Raw genomic sequence first — 18,679 nt, 5'->3', positions numbered from 1 at the left:
CATCTCCAGGTTATATCTATAGACTCAGTACATCTCCAGGTTACATCTATAGACTCAGTACATCTCCAGGTTACATCTATAGACTCAGTACATCTCCAGGTTATATCTATAGACTCAGTACATCTCCAGGTTATATCTATAGACTCAGTACATCTCCAGGTTACATCTATAGACTCAGTACATCTCCAGGTTATATCTATAGACTCAGTACATCTCCAGGTTATATCTATAGACTCAGTACATCTCCAGGTTACATCTATAGACTCAGTACATCTCCAGGTTATATCTATAGACTCAGTACATCTCCAGGTTATATCTATAGACTCAGTACATCTCCAGGTTATATCTATAGACTCAGTACATCTCCAGGTTATATCTATAGACTCAGTACATCTCCAGGTTATATCTATAGACTCAGTACATCTCCAGGTTATATCTATAGACTCAGTACATCTCCAGGTTATATCTATAGACTCAGTACATCTCCAGGTTATATCTATAGACTCAGTACATCTCCAGGTTATATCTATAGACTCAGTACATCTCCAGGTTATATCTATAGACTCAGTACATCTCCAGGTTACATCTATAGACTCAGTACATCTCCAGGTTACATCTATAGACTCAGTACATCTCCAGGTTATATCTATAGACTCAGTACATCTCCAGGTTATATCTATAGACTCAGTACATCTCCAGGTTATATCTATAGACTCAGTACATCTCCAGGTTATATATATAGACTCAGTACATCTCCAGGTTACATCTATAGACTCAGTACATCTCCAGGTTACATCTATAGACTCAGTACATCTTCAGGTTATATCTATAGACTCAGTACATCTCCAGGTTACATCTATAGACTCAGTACATCTCCAGGTTACATCTATAGACTCAGTACATCTCCAGGTTATATCTATAGACTCAGTACATCTTCAGGTTATATCTATAGACTCAGTACATCTCCAGGTTATATCTATAGACTCAGTACATCTCCAGGTTACATCTATAGACTCAGTACATCTCCAGGTTATATCTATAGACTCAGTACATCTCCAGGTTATATCTATAGACTCAGTACATCTCCAGGTTATATCTATCACACACACAGAAGGGATAACGTGGTGGATCTGTTCTGTGTTGATGGGAGATGTTGGGATGAAGAAGGAGAGGAGGGGTGTGGTTTCCCCCCCAACCCACCCACTCTCCCCCGACTCCCCCACCCCACTCTCCCCCACCCCACCCCACCCCACTCTCCCCCGACTCCCCCACCCCACTCTCCCCCAACTCCCCGCCACTCTCCCCCACCCCACCCCACTCTCCCCCTACTTCCCCACCCCACTCTCCCCCACCCCACCCCACTCTCCCCCACCCCACCCCACTCTCCCCGACTCCCCCACCCCACTCTCCCCCAACTCCCTGCCACTCTCCCCCACCCCACTCTCCCCCGACTTCCCCACCCCACTCTCCCCCAACTCCCCGCCACTCTCCCCGACTCCCCCACCCCACCCCACTCTCCCCCGACTCCCCCACCCCACTCTCCCCCAACTCCCCGCCACTCTCCCCGACTCCCCCACCCCACTCTCCCCCAACTCCCCGCCACTCTCCCCCAACTCCCCCACCCCACTCTCCCCCAACTCCCCGCCACTCTCCCCCAACTCCCCCACCCCACTCTCCCCCAACTCCCCCCCCACTCTCCCCCGACTCCCCCACCCCACTCTCCCCCAACTCCCCGCCACTCTCCCCCGACTCCCCCACCCCACTCTCCCCCAACTCCCCGCCACTCTCCCCCGACTCCCCAACCCCACTCTCCCCCGCCCTCCCTGGTTGCCACGGGTGCCAGCACATCTGAAAGGTCTCACCGCACATAAATGGGATTAATGCAACGGCCCCATCGGCAATCATTAAACATTCTGTTTTAACCAACCGCAACCATAACACCAACACCACCACTAAAAATAAGCATTTCAATTTCTCCCATTTCTCCTGTTTTGTAAATGATTAAAAAGTCTGGAACATCTCCGAGGGGTGGATCTGGAAAAAGAGGAAGAAGAGCAATAGGTTTGAAGCTGGATTGAAGCTGAGGGACATTCATGTAACAGGCTGTAAAACGCTGAGGAATGAGGCTTTGTCTCTGGGGCTGAGTCCCAAACGGTACCTCCCCTATTAGCTATGCAAATGCACTTCCTGGTTAAAAGAAGTGAACCACGTAGGAGAATAGGGTGCCATTTTGGGGATGCAGTCTCTCTCTTCATCCTTGGGAGTATGAAATCACAGCTTGTCAAGTTGTAATAGCTGTTTACCACATGCTGAGTGCAATTACACACAGAGAGCCTTTCCTGCCACGAACTGCAAGACTCGTACACAGATTCTGTACACACACACACAGAGATTCTGTACACATCTTTAGAGCACGGGCTTGTTGTTTTTTTTTTTTTCAACAGTTCCATTATGGGATAGAATGAAACACCAAAATAAACTTAGCAAGCTTCCCTAGTAAAGTACTTTCAATATAGCATTTTCTGCAATGAACTCTCTGAACTCTGGACTCTCTGAACTCTCTGAACTCTGGACTCTATTGACTCTGAACTCTGGACTCTCTGAACACTCTGGACTCTATTGACTCTCTGAACTCTGGACTCTCTGGACTCTATTGACTCTGAACTATGGACTCTCTGAACTCTGGACTCTCTGAACTCTATTGACTCTCTGAACACTCTGAACTCTATTGACTCTCTGAACTCTGGACTCTCTGAACACTCTGAACTCTATTGACTCTCTGAACTCTGGACTCTCTGAACTCTCTGGACTCTATTGACTCTCTGAACTCTCTGGACTCTATTGACTCTCTGAACTCTCTGGACTCTATTGACTCTCTGAACTCTGGACTCTCTGAACTCTGGACTCTATTGACTCTCTGAACTCTGGACTCTCTGAACACTCTGGACTCTATTGACTCTCTGAACTCTATTGACTCTCTGAACTCTCTGAACTCTGGACTCTCTGAACTCTGGACTGTCTGAACTCTCCAGACTCTATTGACTCTCTGGACTCTATTGACTCTGAACTCTGGACTCTATTGACTCTCTGAACTCTCTGAACTCTATTGACTCTCTGGACTCTATTGACTCTCTGAACTCTCTGAACTCTATTGACTCTCTGAACTCTATTGACTCTCTGAACTCTATTGACTCTCTGAACTCTGGACTCTATTGACTCTCTGAACTCTGGACTCTATTGACTCTCTGAACTCTCTGAACTCTATTGACTCTCTGAACTCTGGACTCTCTGAACTCTGGACTCTATTGACTCTCTGAACTCTCTGAACTCTATTGACTCTCTGAACTCTGGACTCTCTGAACTCTGGACTCTATTGACTCTCTGAACTCTCTGAACTCTATTGACTCTCTGAACTCTGGACTCTATTGACTCTCTGAACTCTGGACTCTATTGACTCTCTGAACTCTGGACTCTATTGACTCTCTGAACTCTGGACTCTATTGACTCTCTGAACTCTGGACTCTCTGAACTCTGGACTCTATTGACTCTCTGGAGTTCCAAACTGCCTCTGGAAGCAACGTCAGCACCAAAACTGATAATTGGGAGCTTCATGAAATGGGTGTCCATGGCCGAGCAGCCGAACACAAGCCTAAGATGCTCCTGGGTGCCAGGAGAACGCTACCTGCCCCAATCCATAGCACCAACTGTAAAGATTGGTGGAGGAGGAATAATGGTCTGGGGCTATTTTTCAAGGTTCAGGCTCCTTAGTTCCAGTGAAGGGAAACCTTAACGCAACCACATTCAATGACATTCTAGATGATTCTGTGCTTCCAACTTTGTGGCAACAGTTTGGGGAAGGCCCTTTCCTGTTTCAGCATGACAATGCCCCCCTGCACAAAGCGAGGTCCATACAGAAATGGTTTGTCGAGATCCGTGTGGAAGAACTTGACTGGCCTGCAAAGTGCCCTGACCTCAACCACATCGAAGACCTTTGGGATGAATTGGAACGTCGACTGCGAGCCAGGCCTAATCACCCAATATCAGTACCCGACCTTACTAATGCTCTTGTGGCTGAATGGAAGCAAGTCCCCGCAGCAATGTTCCAACATCTAGTGGAAAGCCTTCCCAGAAGAGTGGAGGCTGTTATAGCAGCAAAGGGGGGACCAACTCCATATTAACGGCAATGATTTTGGAAGGAGATTGTCAATGAGCAGGTGTCCACATACTTTTGGCAAGGTAGGTGTATGTAAGGAACCAAACAGGAAGGGGATATGGTGTCAATGACCATCCGTTTGTGGCTGTGGCCCTGCGGTCGTGGTCATCTCTGTAGTGTTGAGAAAGATGTGGTAGAGTGTACGCACATTTTATATGGATGGAGTCACTATTGAACTAGCTTCCTACTCTTTAACCAATTATTATGCACATATCCTCATCAATACAAATCCCCATGCAGAGTCGTACAGTAATACATTAACTAGCGTCCCCTTAACTATGTCCAGAAGGCTTGTTGATACTACGAGGGCATATTTGATAGAGAAAATACTGGCAGATAAACAAATATAGAAACAACAAGCACTACTGGGAATTGGGGAACACTTGTTTAACTTCCTGTTATCAGTTAATGTTTAACTTCTTCTTATCATCACTACTGTGTTGTATTTCCTCTTATCATAGTGTTATAGTAAACAAATATAGAAACAACAAGCACTACTGGGAATTGGGGAACACTTTACCCCAACGTGTCATCGACTATGTATGCACTTGTTTAACTTCCTGTTATCAGTTAGTGTTTCACTTCCTGTTATCAGTTAGTGTTTAACTTCCTGTTATCAGTTAGTGTTTAACTTCCTGTTATCAGTTAGTGTTTAACTTCCTGTTATCAGTTAGTGTTTAACTTCCTGTTATCAGTTAGTGTTTAACTTCCTGTTATCAGTTAGTGTTTAACTTCCTGTTATCAGTTAGTGTTTAACTTCCTGTTATCAGTTAGTGTTTAACTTCCTGTTATCAGTTAGTGTTTAACTTCCTGTTATCAGTTAGTGTTTAACTTCCTGTTATCAGTTAGTGTTGTATTTCCTCTTATCAGTTAGTGTTGTATTTCCTGTTATCATAGTGTTGTATTTCCTCTTATCATAGTGTTGTATTTCCTCTTATCATAGTGTTGTATTTCCTCTTATCATAGTGTTGTATTTCCTCTTATCATAGTGTTCTATTTCCTCCTATCATAGTGTTGTATTTCCTCTTATCATAGTGTTTTATTTCCTTTTATCAGTCAGTGTTGCATTTCCTCTTATCATAGTGTTGTATTTCCTCTTATCATAGTGTTGTATTTCCTCTTATCATAGTGTTCTATTTCCTCCTATCATAGTGTTGTATTTCCTCTTATCATAGTGTTTTATTTCCTTTTATCAGTCAGTGTTGCATTTCCTCTTATCATAGTGTTGTATTTCCTCTTATCAGTTAGTGTTTTATTTCCTCTTATCATAGTGTTTTATTTCCTCTTATCATAGTGTTGTAGTTCCTCTTATCAGTTAGTGTTGTATTTCCTCTTATCATAGTGTTGTATTTCCTCTTATCAGTCAGTGTTGTATTTCCTCTTATCATAGTGTTGTATTTCCTCTTATCATAGTGTTGTAGTTCCTCTTATCAGTCAGTGTTGTATTTCCTCTTATCATAGTGTTGTATTTCCTCTTATCATAGTGTTGTATTTCCTCTTATCATAGTGTTGTAGTTCCTCTTATCAGTCAGTGTTGTATTTCCTCTTATCATAGTGTTGTAGTTCCTCTTATCAGTCAGTGTTGTATTTCCTCTTATCATAGTGTTGTATTTCCTCTTATCATAGTGTTTTATTTCCTCTTATCAGTTAGTGTTTTATTTCCTCTTATCAGTTAGTGTTTAACTTCCTCTTATCATAGTGTTGTATTTCCTCTTATCATAGTGTTGTATTTCCTCTTATCATAGTGTTTTATTTCCTCTTATCATAGTGTTGTATTTCCTCTTATCATAGTGTTGTATTTCCTCTTATCATAGTGTTGTATTTCCTCTTATCAGTTAGTGTTTATTTCCTCTTATCATAGTGTTGTATTTCCTCTTATCATAGTGTTGTATTTCCTCTTATCATAGTGTTGTATTTCCTCTTATCATAGTGTTGTATTTCCTCTTATCATAGTGTTGTATTTCCTCTTATCATAGTGTTGTATTTCCTCTTATCATAGTGTAGTATTTCCTCTTATCATAGTGTTTTATTTCCTCTCATCATAGTGTTTTATTTCCTCTTATCATAATGTTTTTGTTTTGCCTTCTTCTTAGTCCATAAAGTGTATGTTCATAATGGTCAAGTCTTTTCTCTTTGTGAAGTAAAGAAGGCCCCTCCGTATCTTGTCAAAGTCAATAAAAAAGTAGACATAGGGAAAAGGGTTCCATTTGGGCCTGGTCTAAAGTAGTGCACTATATATATAGGGAAAAGGGTTCCATTTGGTCCTGGTCTAAAGTAGTGCACTATATATATAGGGAAAGGGGTTCCATTTGGTCCTGACCTAAAGTAGTGCACTATATATATATATATGGGGAAAATGGTTCCATTGGGTCCTGGCCTAAAGTAGTGCACTATATATATATATATATATATAGGGAAAAGGGTTCCATTTGGTCCTGGTCTAAAGTAGTGCACTATATATATAGGGAAAAGGGTTCCATTTGGTCCTGGTCTAAAGTAGTGCACTATATATATAGGGAAAGGGGTTCCATTTGGTCCTGGTCTAAAGTAGTGCACTATATATATATATATATATATATATATATATATATATATATATATATATATATATATATATATATATATATATAGGGAAAAGGGTTCCATTTGGTCCTGGCCTAAAGTAGTGCACTATATATATATATATATATATAGGGAAAAGGGTTCCATTTGGTCCTGGTCTAAAGTAGTGCACTATATATATATAGGGAAAAGGGTTCCATTTGGTCCTGGTCTAAAGTAGTGCACTATATATATAGGGAAAAGGGTTCCATTTGGTCCTGGTCTAAAGTAGTGCACTATATATATAGGGAAAAGGGTTCCATTTGGTCCTGGTCTAAAGTAGTGCACTGTATATATAGGGAAAAGGGTTCCATTTTAGTCCTGGTCTAAAGTAGTGCACTATATATATAGGGAAAGGGTTCCATTTGGTCCTCGTCTAAAGTAGTGTACTATATATATAGGGAAAAGGGTTCCATTTGGTCCTGGTCAACAGTAGTGCACTATATATATAGGGAAAGGGTTCCATTTGGTCCTCGTCTAAAGTAGTGTACTATATATATAGGGAAAAGGGTTCCATTTGGTCCTCGTCTAAAGTAGTGTACTATATAGGGGAAAGGGTTTGATTTGGGAATAACACATTCTGATTGCCTAGATGTGATACAATAACAGACAGAAACATAAATCATTTCCATTCTTCTCCAATTAGGTCTGTCATCCTACTGGTTAATGACGTGTTCTATGATAAAAAATGTAATGTGGAGGGAGGGAGGGAGGGGAGGGAGGGAGGGGGGAGGGAGGGAGCTAGGGAGGGAGGGAGGGAGGGAGCTAGGGAGGGAGCTAGGGAGGGAGGGCTAGGGAGGGAGGGAGGGAGGGAGGGAGGGAGGGAGGGAGGGAGGGAGGGAGGGAGGGAGGGAGGGAGGGAGGGAGGGAGGGAGGAGGGAGGGAGGGAGGGAGGGAGGGAGGGAGGGGATCTGACAGGTAGCAGTATTGTTATTTGTCTAAATGTTTCTCTGACATTCATCGTTTTAAATGTTAATTCATTCCACTTCCTCTTGTCACCTCAGGCAGAATGGATTCCAGCAAAACCGAGATGAGTGAGGTCCTCAATCTCCACTAATTAAACAATATGACATCACTTTGCCTGGAACCGGGCCGGGCCCATTGCACTGTCTTGTTAGTTAGAGAGACTTTCGAGGCTTTGCTGCTTACAGGGCATTAAAATATGGTTCTCATAGGGATCCCTCAAGACTCGATCCTCGCACCACTGAAGGTTAAGCCAATCAGAACGTCCCCAGCTGCATACATGATGAATGAATGTCACTACAGAGCGACACACTACTGACTTCTGGAACTAACTTACACGACTGACTTCATGCTGTTGTTGATGTCACCTCTTGACACATTGAAGTGACTGGAAATCAGATTATTTTATTGATTGGGCCGAGTGTTCTTATCCTTATCCACTACTGGTAAAGATCCTTATCCACTACTGATAAAGATAAGATCCTTATCCACTGCCGGTAAAGATCCTTATCCACTACTGATAAAGATAAGATCCTTATCCACTACTTGTAAAGATAAGATCCTTATCCACTACTGGTAAAGATCCTTATCCACTACTGATAAAGATAAGATCCTTATCCACTACTGGTAAGATGAGATCCTTATCCACTACTGGTAAAGATCCTTATCCACTACTGGTAAAGATCCTTATCCACTACTGGTGAAGATAAGATCCTTATCCACTACTGGTAAAGATCCTTATCCACTACTGATAAAGATAAGATCCTTATCCACTACTGGTAAGATGAGATCCTTATCCACTACTGGTAAAGATCCTTATCCACTACTGGTAAAGATCCTTATCCACTACTGGTGAAGATAAGATCCTTATCCACTACTGGTAAAGATCCTTATTCACTACTGGTAAAGATCCTTATCCACTACTGGTAAAGATCCTTATCCACTACTGGTAAAGATCCTTATCCACTACTGATAAAGGTGAGATCCTGATCCACTACTGAGAAAGATCCTTATCCACTACTGGTAAAGATAAGATCCTTATCCACTACTGGTAAAGGTGAGATCCTTATCCACTACTGGTAAAGGTGAGATCCTTATCCACTACTGATAACGGCGAGATCCTTATCCACTACTGATAAAGATGAGATCCTTATCCACTACTGATACAGGTGAGATCCTTATCCACTACTGATAAAGATAAGATCCTTATCCACTACTGATAAAGGTGAGATCCTTATCCACTACTGATAAAGATAAGATCCTTATCCACTACTGATAAAGGTGAGATCCTTATCCACTACTGATAAAGATAAGATCCTTATCCACTACTGATAAAGGTGAGATCCTTATCCACTACTGATAAAGATAAGATCCTTATCCACTACTGATAAAGGTGAGATCCTTATCCACTACTGATAAAGGTGAGATCCGTATCCACTACTGATAAAGATAAGATCCTTATCCACTACTGATAAAGGTGAGATCCTTATCCACTACTGATAAAGGTGAGATCCTTATCCACTACTGATAAAGGTGAGATCCTTATCCACTACTGATAAAGGTGAGATCCTTATCCACTACTGATAAAGGTGAGATCCTTATCCACTACTGATAAAGATAAGATCCTTATCCACTACTGATAAAGGTGAGATCCTTATCCACTACTGATAAAGGTGAGATCCTTATCCACTACTGAGAAAGGTGAGATCCTTATCCACTACTGATAAAGGTGAGATCCTTATCCACTACTGATAAATGTGAGATCCTTATCCACTACTGAGAAAGATCCTTATCCACTACTGATAAAGGTGAGATCCTTATCCACTACTGATAAAGATGAGATCCTTATCCACTACTGGTAAAGATGAGATCCTTATCCACTACTGATAAAGGTGAGATCCTTATCCACTACTGATAGCGGTAAGATCCTTATCCACTACTGATAAAGATAAGATCCTTATCCACTACTGATAAAGGTGAGATCCTTATCCACTACTGATAAAGATGAGATCCTTATCCACTACTGATAAAGATCCTTATCCACTACTGATAAAGATCCTTATCCACTACTGATAAAGGATCCTTATCCACTACTGATAAAGGATCCTTATCCACTACTGATAAAGATCCTTATCCACCACTGGTAAAGATCCTTATCCACTACTGGTAAAGATCCTTATCCACTACTGGTAAAGATCCTCATCCACTACTGGTAAAGATCCTTATCCACTACTGGTAAAGATCCTTATCCACTACTGGTAAAGATGAGATCCTTATCCACTACTGATACAGATCCTTATCCACTACTGATAAAGATCCTTATCCACTACTGATAAAGGATCCTTATCCACTACTGATAAAGATAAGATCCTTATCCACTACTGATAAAGATAAGATCCTTATCCACTACTGATAAAGTTGAGATCCTTATCCACTACCGATAACGGTGATATCCTTATCCACTACTGATAAAGGATTCTTATCCACTACTGATAAAGGTGAGATCCTTATCCACTACTGATAAAGGATTCTTATCCACTACTGATAAAGATAAGATCCTTATCCACTACTGATAACGGTGAGATCCTTATCCACTACTGATAAAGGATTCTTATCCACTACTGATAAAGGTGAGATCCTTATCCACTACTGATAAAGATGAGATCCTTATCCACTACTGATAAAGATAAGATCCTTATCCACCACTGATAAAGGATCCTTATCCACTACTGATAAAGGTGAGATCCTTATCCACTACTGATAAAGGTGAGATCCTTATCCACTACTGATAAAGATGAGATCCTTATCCACTACTGATAAAGGTGAGATCCTTATCCACTACTGATAAAGGTGAGATCCTTATCCACTACTGATAAAGGTGAGATCCTTATCCACTACTGAGAAAGATCCTTATCCACTACTGATAAAGGTGAGATCCTTATCCACTACTGATAAAGGTGAGATCCTTATCCACTACTGATAAAGGTGAGATCCTTATCCACTACTGAGAAAGATCCTTATCCACTACTGATAAAGGTGAGATCCTTATCCACTACTGATAAAGATAAGATCCTTATCCACTACTGATAAAGGATCCTTATCCACTACTGATAAAGATCCTTATCCACTACTGATAAAGATGAGATCCTTATGCACTACTGATAAAGGTGAGATCCTTATCCACTACTGATAAAGGTGAGATCCTGATCCACTACTGAGAAAGATCCTTATCCACTACTGATAAAGGTGAGATCCTTATCCACTACTGATAAAGGTGAGATCCTTATCCACTACTGATAAAGGTGAGATCCTTATCCACTACTGAGAAAGGTGAGATCCTTATCCACTACTGATAAAGGTGAGATCCTTATCCACTACTGATAAAGGTGAGATCCTTATCCACTACTGATAAAGATGAGATCCGTATCCACTACTGGTAAAGATGAGATCCTTATCCACTACTGATAAAGGTGAGATCCTTATCCACTACTGATAGCGGTAAGATCCTTATCCACTACTGATAAAGATAAGATCCTTATCCACTACTGATAAAGGTGAGATCCTTATCCACTACTGATAAAGATGAGATCCTTATCCACTACTGATAAAGATCCTTATCCACTACTGATAAAGATCCTTATCCACTACTGATAAAGGATCCTTATCCACTACTGATAAAGGATCCTTATCCACTACTGATAAAGATCCTTATCCACCACTGGTAAAGATCCTTATCCACTACTGGTAAAGATCCTTATCCACTACTGGTAAAGATCCTCATCCACTACTGGTAAAGATCCTTATCCACTACTGGTAAAGATCCTTATCCACTACTGGTAAAGATGAGATCCTTATCCACTACTGATACAGATCCTTATCCACTACTGATAAAGATCCTTATCCACTACTGATAAAGGATCCTTATCCACTACTGATAAAGATAAGATCCTTATCCACTACTGATAAAGTTGAGATCCTTATCCACTACTGATAACGGTGATATCCTTATCCACTACTGATAAAGGATTCTTATCCACTACTGATAAAGGTGAGATCCTTATCCACTACTGATAAAGGATTCTTATCCACTACTGATAAAGATAAGATCCTTATCCACTACTGATAATGGTGAGATCCTTATCCACTACTGATAAAGGATTCTTATCCACTACTGATAAAGGTGAGATCCTTATCCACTACTGATAAAGATGAGATCCTTATCCACTACTGAGAAAGGATCCTTATCCACTACTGATAAAGGTGAGATCCTTATCCACTACTGATAAAGGTGAGATTCTTATCCACTACTGATAAAGGTGAGATCCATCCACTACTGATAAAAGATCCTTATCCACTACTGATAAAGGTGAGATCCTTATCCACTACTGATAAAGGTGAGATCCTTATCCACTACTGATCCTTAACTACTGATAAAGGTGAGATCCCACTACTGATAAAGATGAGATCCATCCACTACTGATAAAGGTGAGATCCTTATCCACTACTGATAAAGGTGAGATCCTTATCCACTACTGATAAAGGTGAGATCCTTATCCACTACTGAGAAAGATCCTTATCCACTACTGATAAAGGTGAGATCCTTATCCACTACTGATAAAGATAAGATCCTTATCCACTACTGATAAAGGATCCTTATCCACTACTGATAAAGATCCTTATCCACTACTGATAAAGATGAGATCCTTATCCACTACTGGTAAAGATCCTTATCCACTACTGATAAAGATCCTTATCCACTACTGGTAAAGATCCTCATCCACTACTGGTAAAGATCCTTATCCACTACTGGTAAAGATCCTTATCCACTACTGGTAAAGATGAGATCCTTATCCACTACTGATACAGATCCTTATCCACTACTGATAAAGATCCTTATCCACTACTGATAAAGGATCCTTATCCACTACTGATAAAGATAAGATCCTTATCCACTACTGATAAAGATAAGATCCTTATCCACTACTGATAACGGTGATATCCTTATCCACTACTGATAAAGGATTCTTATCCACTACTGATAAAGGTGAGATCCTTATCCACTACTGAGAAAGGTGAGATCCTTATCCACTACTGATAAAGGTGAGATCCTTATCCACTACTGATAAAGGTGAGATCCTTATCCACTACTGATAAAGATGAGATCCTTATCCATTACTGGTAAAGATCCTTATCCACTACTGATAAAGATCCTTATCCACTACTGATAAAGGATCCTTATCCACTACTGATAAATATCCTTATCCACTACTGGTAAAGATCCTTATCCACTACTGGTAAAGATCCTTATCCACTACTGGTAAAGATCCTTATCCACTACTGGTAAAGGTGAGATCCTTATCCACTACTGGTAAAGGATCCTTATCCACTACTGGTAAAGATCCTTATCCACTACTGGTAAAGATCCTTATCCACTACTGGTAAAGATCCTTATCCACCACTGGTAAAGATCCTTATCCACTACTGGTAAAGATCCTTATCCACTACTGGTAAAGATCCTTATCCACTACTGGTAAAGGATCCTTATCCACTACTGGTAAAGATCCTTATCCACTACTGATAAAGGTGAGATCCTTATCCACCACTGATAAAGGATCCTTATCCACTACTGATAAAGATGAGATCCTTATCCACTACTGATAAAGGATCCTTATCCACTACTGATAAAGGTGAGATCCTTATCCACTACTGATAAAGGTGAGATCCTTATCCACTACTGATAAAGATGAGATCCTTATCCACTACTGATAAAGGTGAGATCCTTATCCACTACTGATAAAGATGAGATCCTTATCCACTACTGATAAAGATCCTTATCCACTACTGAGAAAGATCCTTATCCACTACTGATAAAGATCCTTATCCACTACTATGTAGAGAAACAAGGTGCCAAGTAGCGCACTATATAGAGAAAAAAGGTGCCAAGTAGTGCACTATAGAGAGAAACAAGGTGCCAAGTAGTGCACTATATAGAGAAACAAGGTGCCAAGTAGTGCACTATATAGAGAAACAAGGTGCCATAATTTGGGACATGTAGCCTCTTGGATCAATCACGGAAAGCTGACTGAACGTAGCCGTTTAAACCTGGAGCCTGGCAGCACGGTTCACCAGGATCAGGGTACATTTTATAGGACTAATGTTCAAACCCCATTATTGGACACTTATCTCACCGTCCAATATTTCATGGCTTGAACCATGTAGGTTGAATCAAATCACTGTGTTTTTGATTCACCAGTATCTCATCTTCCAATATTTCATGGCTTGAACCATGTAGGTTGAATCAAATCACTGTGTTTATGATTCACCAGTATCTTTAGCGTGTAAATATGTAGCGTGTAGTTTTTTAAATTATTATTCATAGATACTTTCCTAAGCCTACATAATATACAAGAGCAGAGTATTTTTTTATGTACCAATCGGTGCTGAAAAGGAGATGAATATGCCCGTACTTCCATTTACATGGCTTTCTTTAATTGATCGCTAATATTCTAAATTAACTCTTTCTCTCCATATATTCTAGTGAGTCTGTCGAGAAAATTCTCATTAAATGGTACACAAACATTAAAGGGGTGGCTTTAGATTAATGTACTTAAAACCCTAATGAATTTAAAACTTTACAGAATAAATCTATTGGCCAGAAGGTGGGAGGGTTTTTCAGCAGTTGAATAAAATGTATTCAACGTGTACAAGGGGACCAAAGCCCGTTTACACACCTGCATCAGGTATGTCTGAATACCAACTACTGAGAAGTGCTTAGGAAAAGCGTGTGTAGGAATGGTGTACATTTCCTCAGTCTGAATCGGGCCCTTAGGGAGAACATGGTGTACATTTCCCTCAGTCTGAATCGGGCCCTTAGGGAGAACATGGTGTACATTTCCCTCAGTCTGAATCAGGCCCTTAGGGAGAACATGGTGTACATTTCCTCAGTCTGAATCAGGCCCTTAGGGAGAACATGGTGTACATTTCCCTCAGTCTGAATCAGGCCCTTAGGGAGAACATGGTGTACATTTCCCTCAGTCTGAATCGGGCCCTTAGGGAGAACATGGTGTTGATAATCCTCTGAGATGGTGAGCTGATCTCATCGACTGCCTGATTTAATAAACAACTTCTCTCAGTGGCTGACAGCACAGGACAAGACCAGCCAGGACTGGATAAGACAGGACAGGACAGGACATGTCCAGACAGGATATGACAGGACAAGACCAGCCAGGACAGGACATGTCCAGACAGGATATGACAGGACAAGACCAGCCAGGACAGGACATGTCCAGACAGGATATGACAGGACAAGACCAGCCAGGACTGGACAAGACAGGACAAGACCAGCCAGGACAGGACATGTCCAGACAGGATATGACAGGACCGGACAGGACAAGACCAGCCAGGACAGGACATGACCGAACAAGACAGCACAGAACAAGACCAGCCAGGACTGGACAAGACAGGACAGGACAGGACAAGACAATACCAGCCAGGACTGGACAAGACAAGACAGGACAAGACCAGCCAGGACTGGACAAGACAGGACAGGACAAGACCAGCCAGGACTGGACAAGACAGGACAGGACAGGACAAGACCAGCCAGGACTGGACAAGACAGGACAGGACAAGACCAGCCAGGACTGGACAAGACAGGACAGGACAGGACAAGACCAGCCAGGACTGGACAAGACAGGACAGGACAAGACCAGCCAGGACTGGACAAGACAAGACAGGACAAGACCAGCCAGGACAAGACAGGACAGGACAAGACCAGCCAGGACTGGACAAGACAGGACAGGACAGGACAAGACCAGCCAGGACTGGACAAGACAGGACAGGACAAGACCAGCCAGGACTGGACAAGACAGGACAGGACAGGACAAGACCAGCCAGGACTGGACAAGACAAGACAGGACAAGACCAGCCAGGACTGGACAAGACAGGACAGGACAAGACCAGCCAGGACTGGACAAGACAGGACAGGACAAGACCAGCCAGGACTGGACAAGACAGGACAAGACCAGCCAGGACAGGACATGTCCAGACAGGATATGACAGGACCGGACAGGACAAGACCAGCCAGGACAGGACATGACCGAACAAGACAGCACAGAACAAGACCAGCCAGGACTGGACAAGACAGGACAGGACAGGACAAGACAATACCAGCCAGGACTGGACAAGACAAGACAGGACAAGACCAGCCAGGACTGGACAAGACAGGACAGGACAAGACCAGCCAGGACTGGACAAGACAGGACAGGACAGGACAGGACAAGACCAGCCAGGACTGGACAAGCCAGGACTGGACAGGACAAGACCAGCCAGGACTGGACAAGACAGGACAGGACAGGACAGGACAGGACAAGACCAGCCAGGACTGGACAAGACAGGACAGGACAGGACAAGACCAGCCAGGACTGGACAAGACAAGACAGGACAAGACCAGCCAGGACTGGACAAGACAGGACAGGACAAGACCAGCCAGGACTGGACAAGACAGGACAGGACAGGACAAGACCAGCCAGGACTGGACAAGACAGGACAGGACAGGACAGGACAAGACCAGCCAGGACTGGACAAGACAGGACAGGACAGGACAGGACAAGACCAGCCAGGACTGGACAAGACAAGACAGGACAAGACCAGCCAGGACTGGACAAGACAGGACAGGACAAGACCAGCCAGGACTGGACAAGACAGGACAAGACCAGCCAGGACTGGACAAGACAGGACAGGACAGGACAAGACCAGCCAGGACTGGACAAGACAGGATAGGATATGACAGGACAGCACAGGACAAGACCAGCCAGGACTGGACAAGACAGGATAGGATATGACAGGACAGCACAGGACAAGACCAGCCAGGACTGGACAAGACAGGACAGGATATGACAGGACAAGACCAGCCAGGACTGGACAAGACAGGACAGGATATGACAGGACTGGACAAGACAGGACAGGATATGACAGGACAAGACAAGACAAAGGACCATTTTGTCTTTTTGTTGTCTTAGTATTGTTATTGTCTATGGTTGTTTTGTAACATGTTCTTTCAAGATGGACTGGTGTCTGGAACAATCCCAAACTCTTCTCTGGACTCTACTGGAGGAAGCAGCGAAGGGCATTGGGTTAACAGCCACGTCTGGGGCTTTGAAAAGAGACGGACGTTTCCCCTCCATGAGATCAGCGTTGGAAGGATAGAGGCTGGGGTTTTACCTGGGATCTCCTAAGGCCATAGTCTAAAACGAGCCAATCTGGGCTGACAGCCTGGCAATTGTACTGTATTGGAAAGCTTATTGTCTATTGTCTCTGAAATCTTCTTGGCAACAAGCATTTTATTTTATGTATTGTGAGAGCATAGGTCATTGATATTTATCTAAACGTAAAGAATTAACGGCTGTTGTTAAAATGGAAAATAACGGGGGAAAATAACGGGGGGGGGGGGTTCAACAGATACAGATTTGTGTTACTTCAATATTGATATGTTACGAGTGATTCATACAGCATGATACAATCTCTACACACACACACACACACACACACACACACACACACACACACACACACACACACACACACACACACACACACACACACACACACACACACACACACACACACACACACACACACACACACACACACACACACACACACACACACACACACACACACACACAGAGAGACAGACAGGCACACACACACAGAGAGAGAGAGAGACAGACAGGCACACACACACACATACAGAGACAGACAGGCACACACACACCGAGAGAGAGACAGACAGGCACACACACACACAGAGACAGACAGGCACACACACACACACAGACAGACAGGCACACACACACACACAGAGAGACAGACAGGCACACACACACACACAGAGAGACAGACAGGCACACACACACACACACACACACACACACACACACACACACACACACACACACACACACACACACACACACACACACACACACACACACACACACACACACACACACACACACACACACACACACACACACACACACACACACACATCCAAGCAACTCCAATTAGACAAACTTTGGCCCATTTATTTCTGCGTTAGTTAGACTGCAGGAATCGTACTGGGGGGGTTGAGCCAGGAACCTGCAGGACACAGCAGAGTCGTTAGAGGGGGGTGGGGACAGTTTTGGGCCAGGAACCTGCAGGGCACAGCAGAGTCGTTAGAGGGGGGGGTTGAGCCAGGAACCTGCAGGGCACAGCAGAGTCGTTAAAGGGGGGGGGGGGTGGTTTTGAGCCAGGAACCTGCAGGGCACAGCAGAGTCGTTAGATAGGAATGTAGAGGGAGGGAAAGAGTGATGCATATTTCCAGACAGATAGATGGTGGTAAAGGCCCACTGAGGACTCCTCTCTGAAACTGGCCTCTAAACAACGTTGATGAAAGTGTTGTAACCACACTAATGATGAACGAATCCCACACGCACATCAGCACATGTTACCCATCCAATTTAAAACGTTGCATCAGTCCTTTTGATCTACTCGTTATTGTATAAGAGTGTTACATTTGTCCATTATGTTGTATCATTATGGACGGAGAGGCAGGCTGAGTTAGATGAACACCCATACATTCACCCCCCATCAACACAGAGTAGGGTTGAGACAGGATAGTACATTCACCTCCCATCAACACAGAGTAGGGTTGAGACAGGATAGTACATTCACCTCCCATCAACACAGAGTAGGGTTGAGACAGGATAGTACATTCACCCCCCATCAACACAGAGTAGGGTTGAGACAGGATAGTACATTCACCCCCATCAACACAGAGTAGGGTTGAGACAGGATAGTACATTCACCCCCATCAACACAGAGTAGGGTTGAGACAGGATAGTACATTCACCCCCGTCA

General features: G+C 42.9%; 1 protein-coding gene across 1 annotated transcript in view; it reads right to left on the bottom strand.

Moving 5' to 3' along the window:
• Nucleotides 1-1,848, bottom strand: part of LOC124021818 (protein asteroid homolog 1-like) — a 68,913-nt gene extending 67,065 nt beyond the window's left edge. The window contains exon 1 of the mRNA XM_046336946.1: nucleotides 1,505-1,848. Within this exon, the coding sequence (XP_046192902.1) occupies nucleotides 1,505-1,848 (344 nt within the window). The remainder of the gene's footprint in view (nucleotides 1-1,504) is intronic.
• Between the last annotated feature and the right edge of the window lie 16,831 nt (nucleotides 1,849-18,679).

This window comes from Oncorhynchus gorbuscha, unplaced genomic scaffold (assembly GCF_021184085.1).
Source record: "Oncorhynchus gorbuscha isolate QuinsamMale2020 ecotype Even-year unplaced genomic scaffold, OgorEven_v1.0 Un_scaffold_1225, whole genome shotgun sequence".
In the NCBI taxonomy this organism is placed as follows: domain Eukaryota; kingdom Metazoa; phylum Chordata; class Actinopteri; order Salmoniformes; family Salmonidae; genus Oncorhynchus; species Oncorhynchus gorbuscha.
The sequence above is the reverse complement of the archived record's forward strand: the minus strand, read 5'-3'. Positions and strand labels throughout refer to the sequence as shown.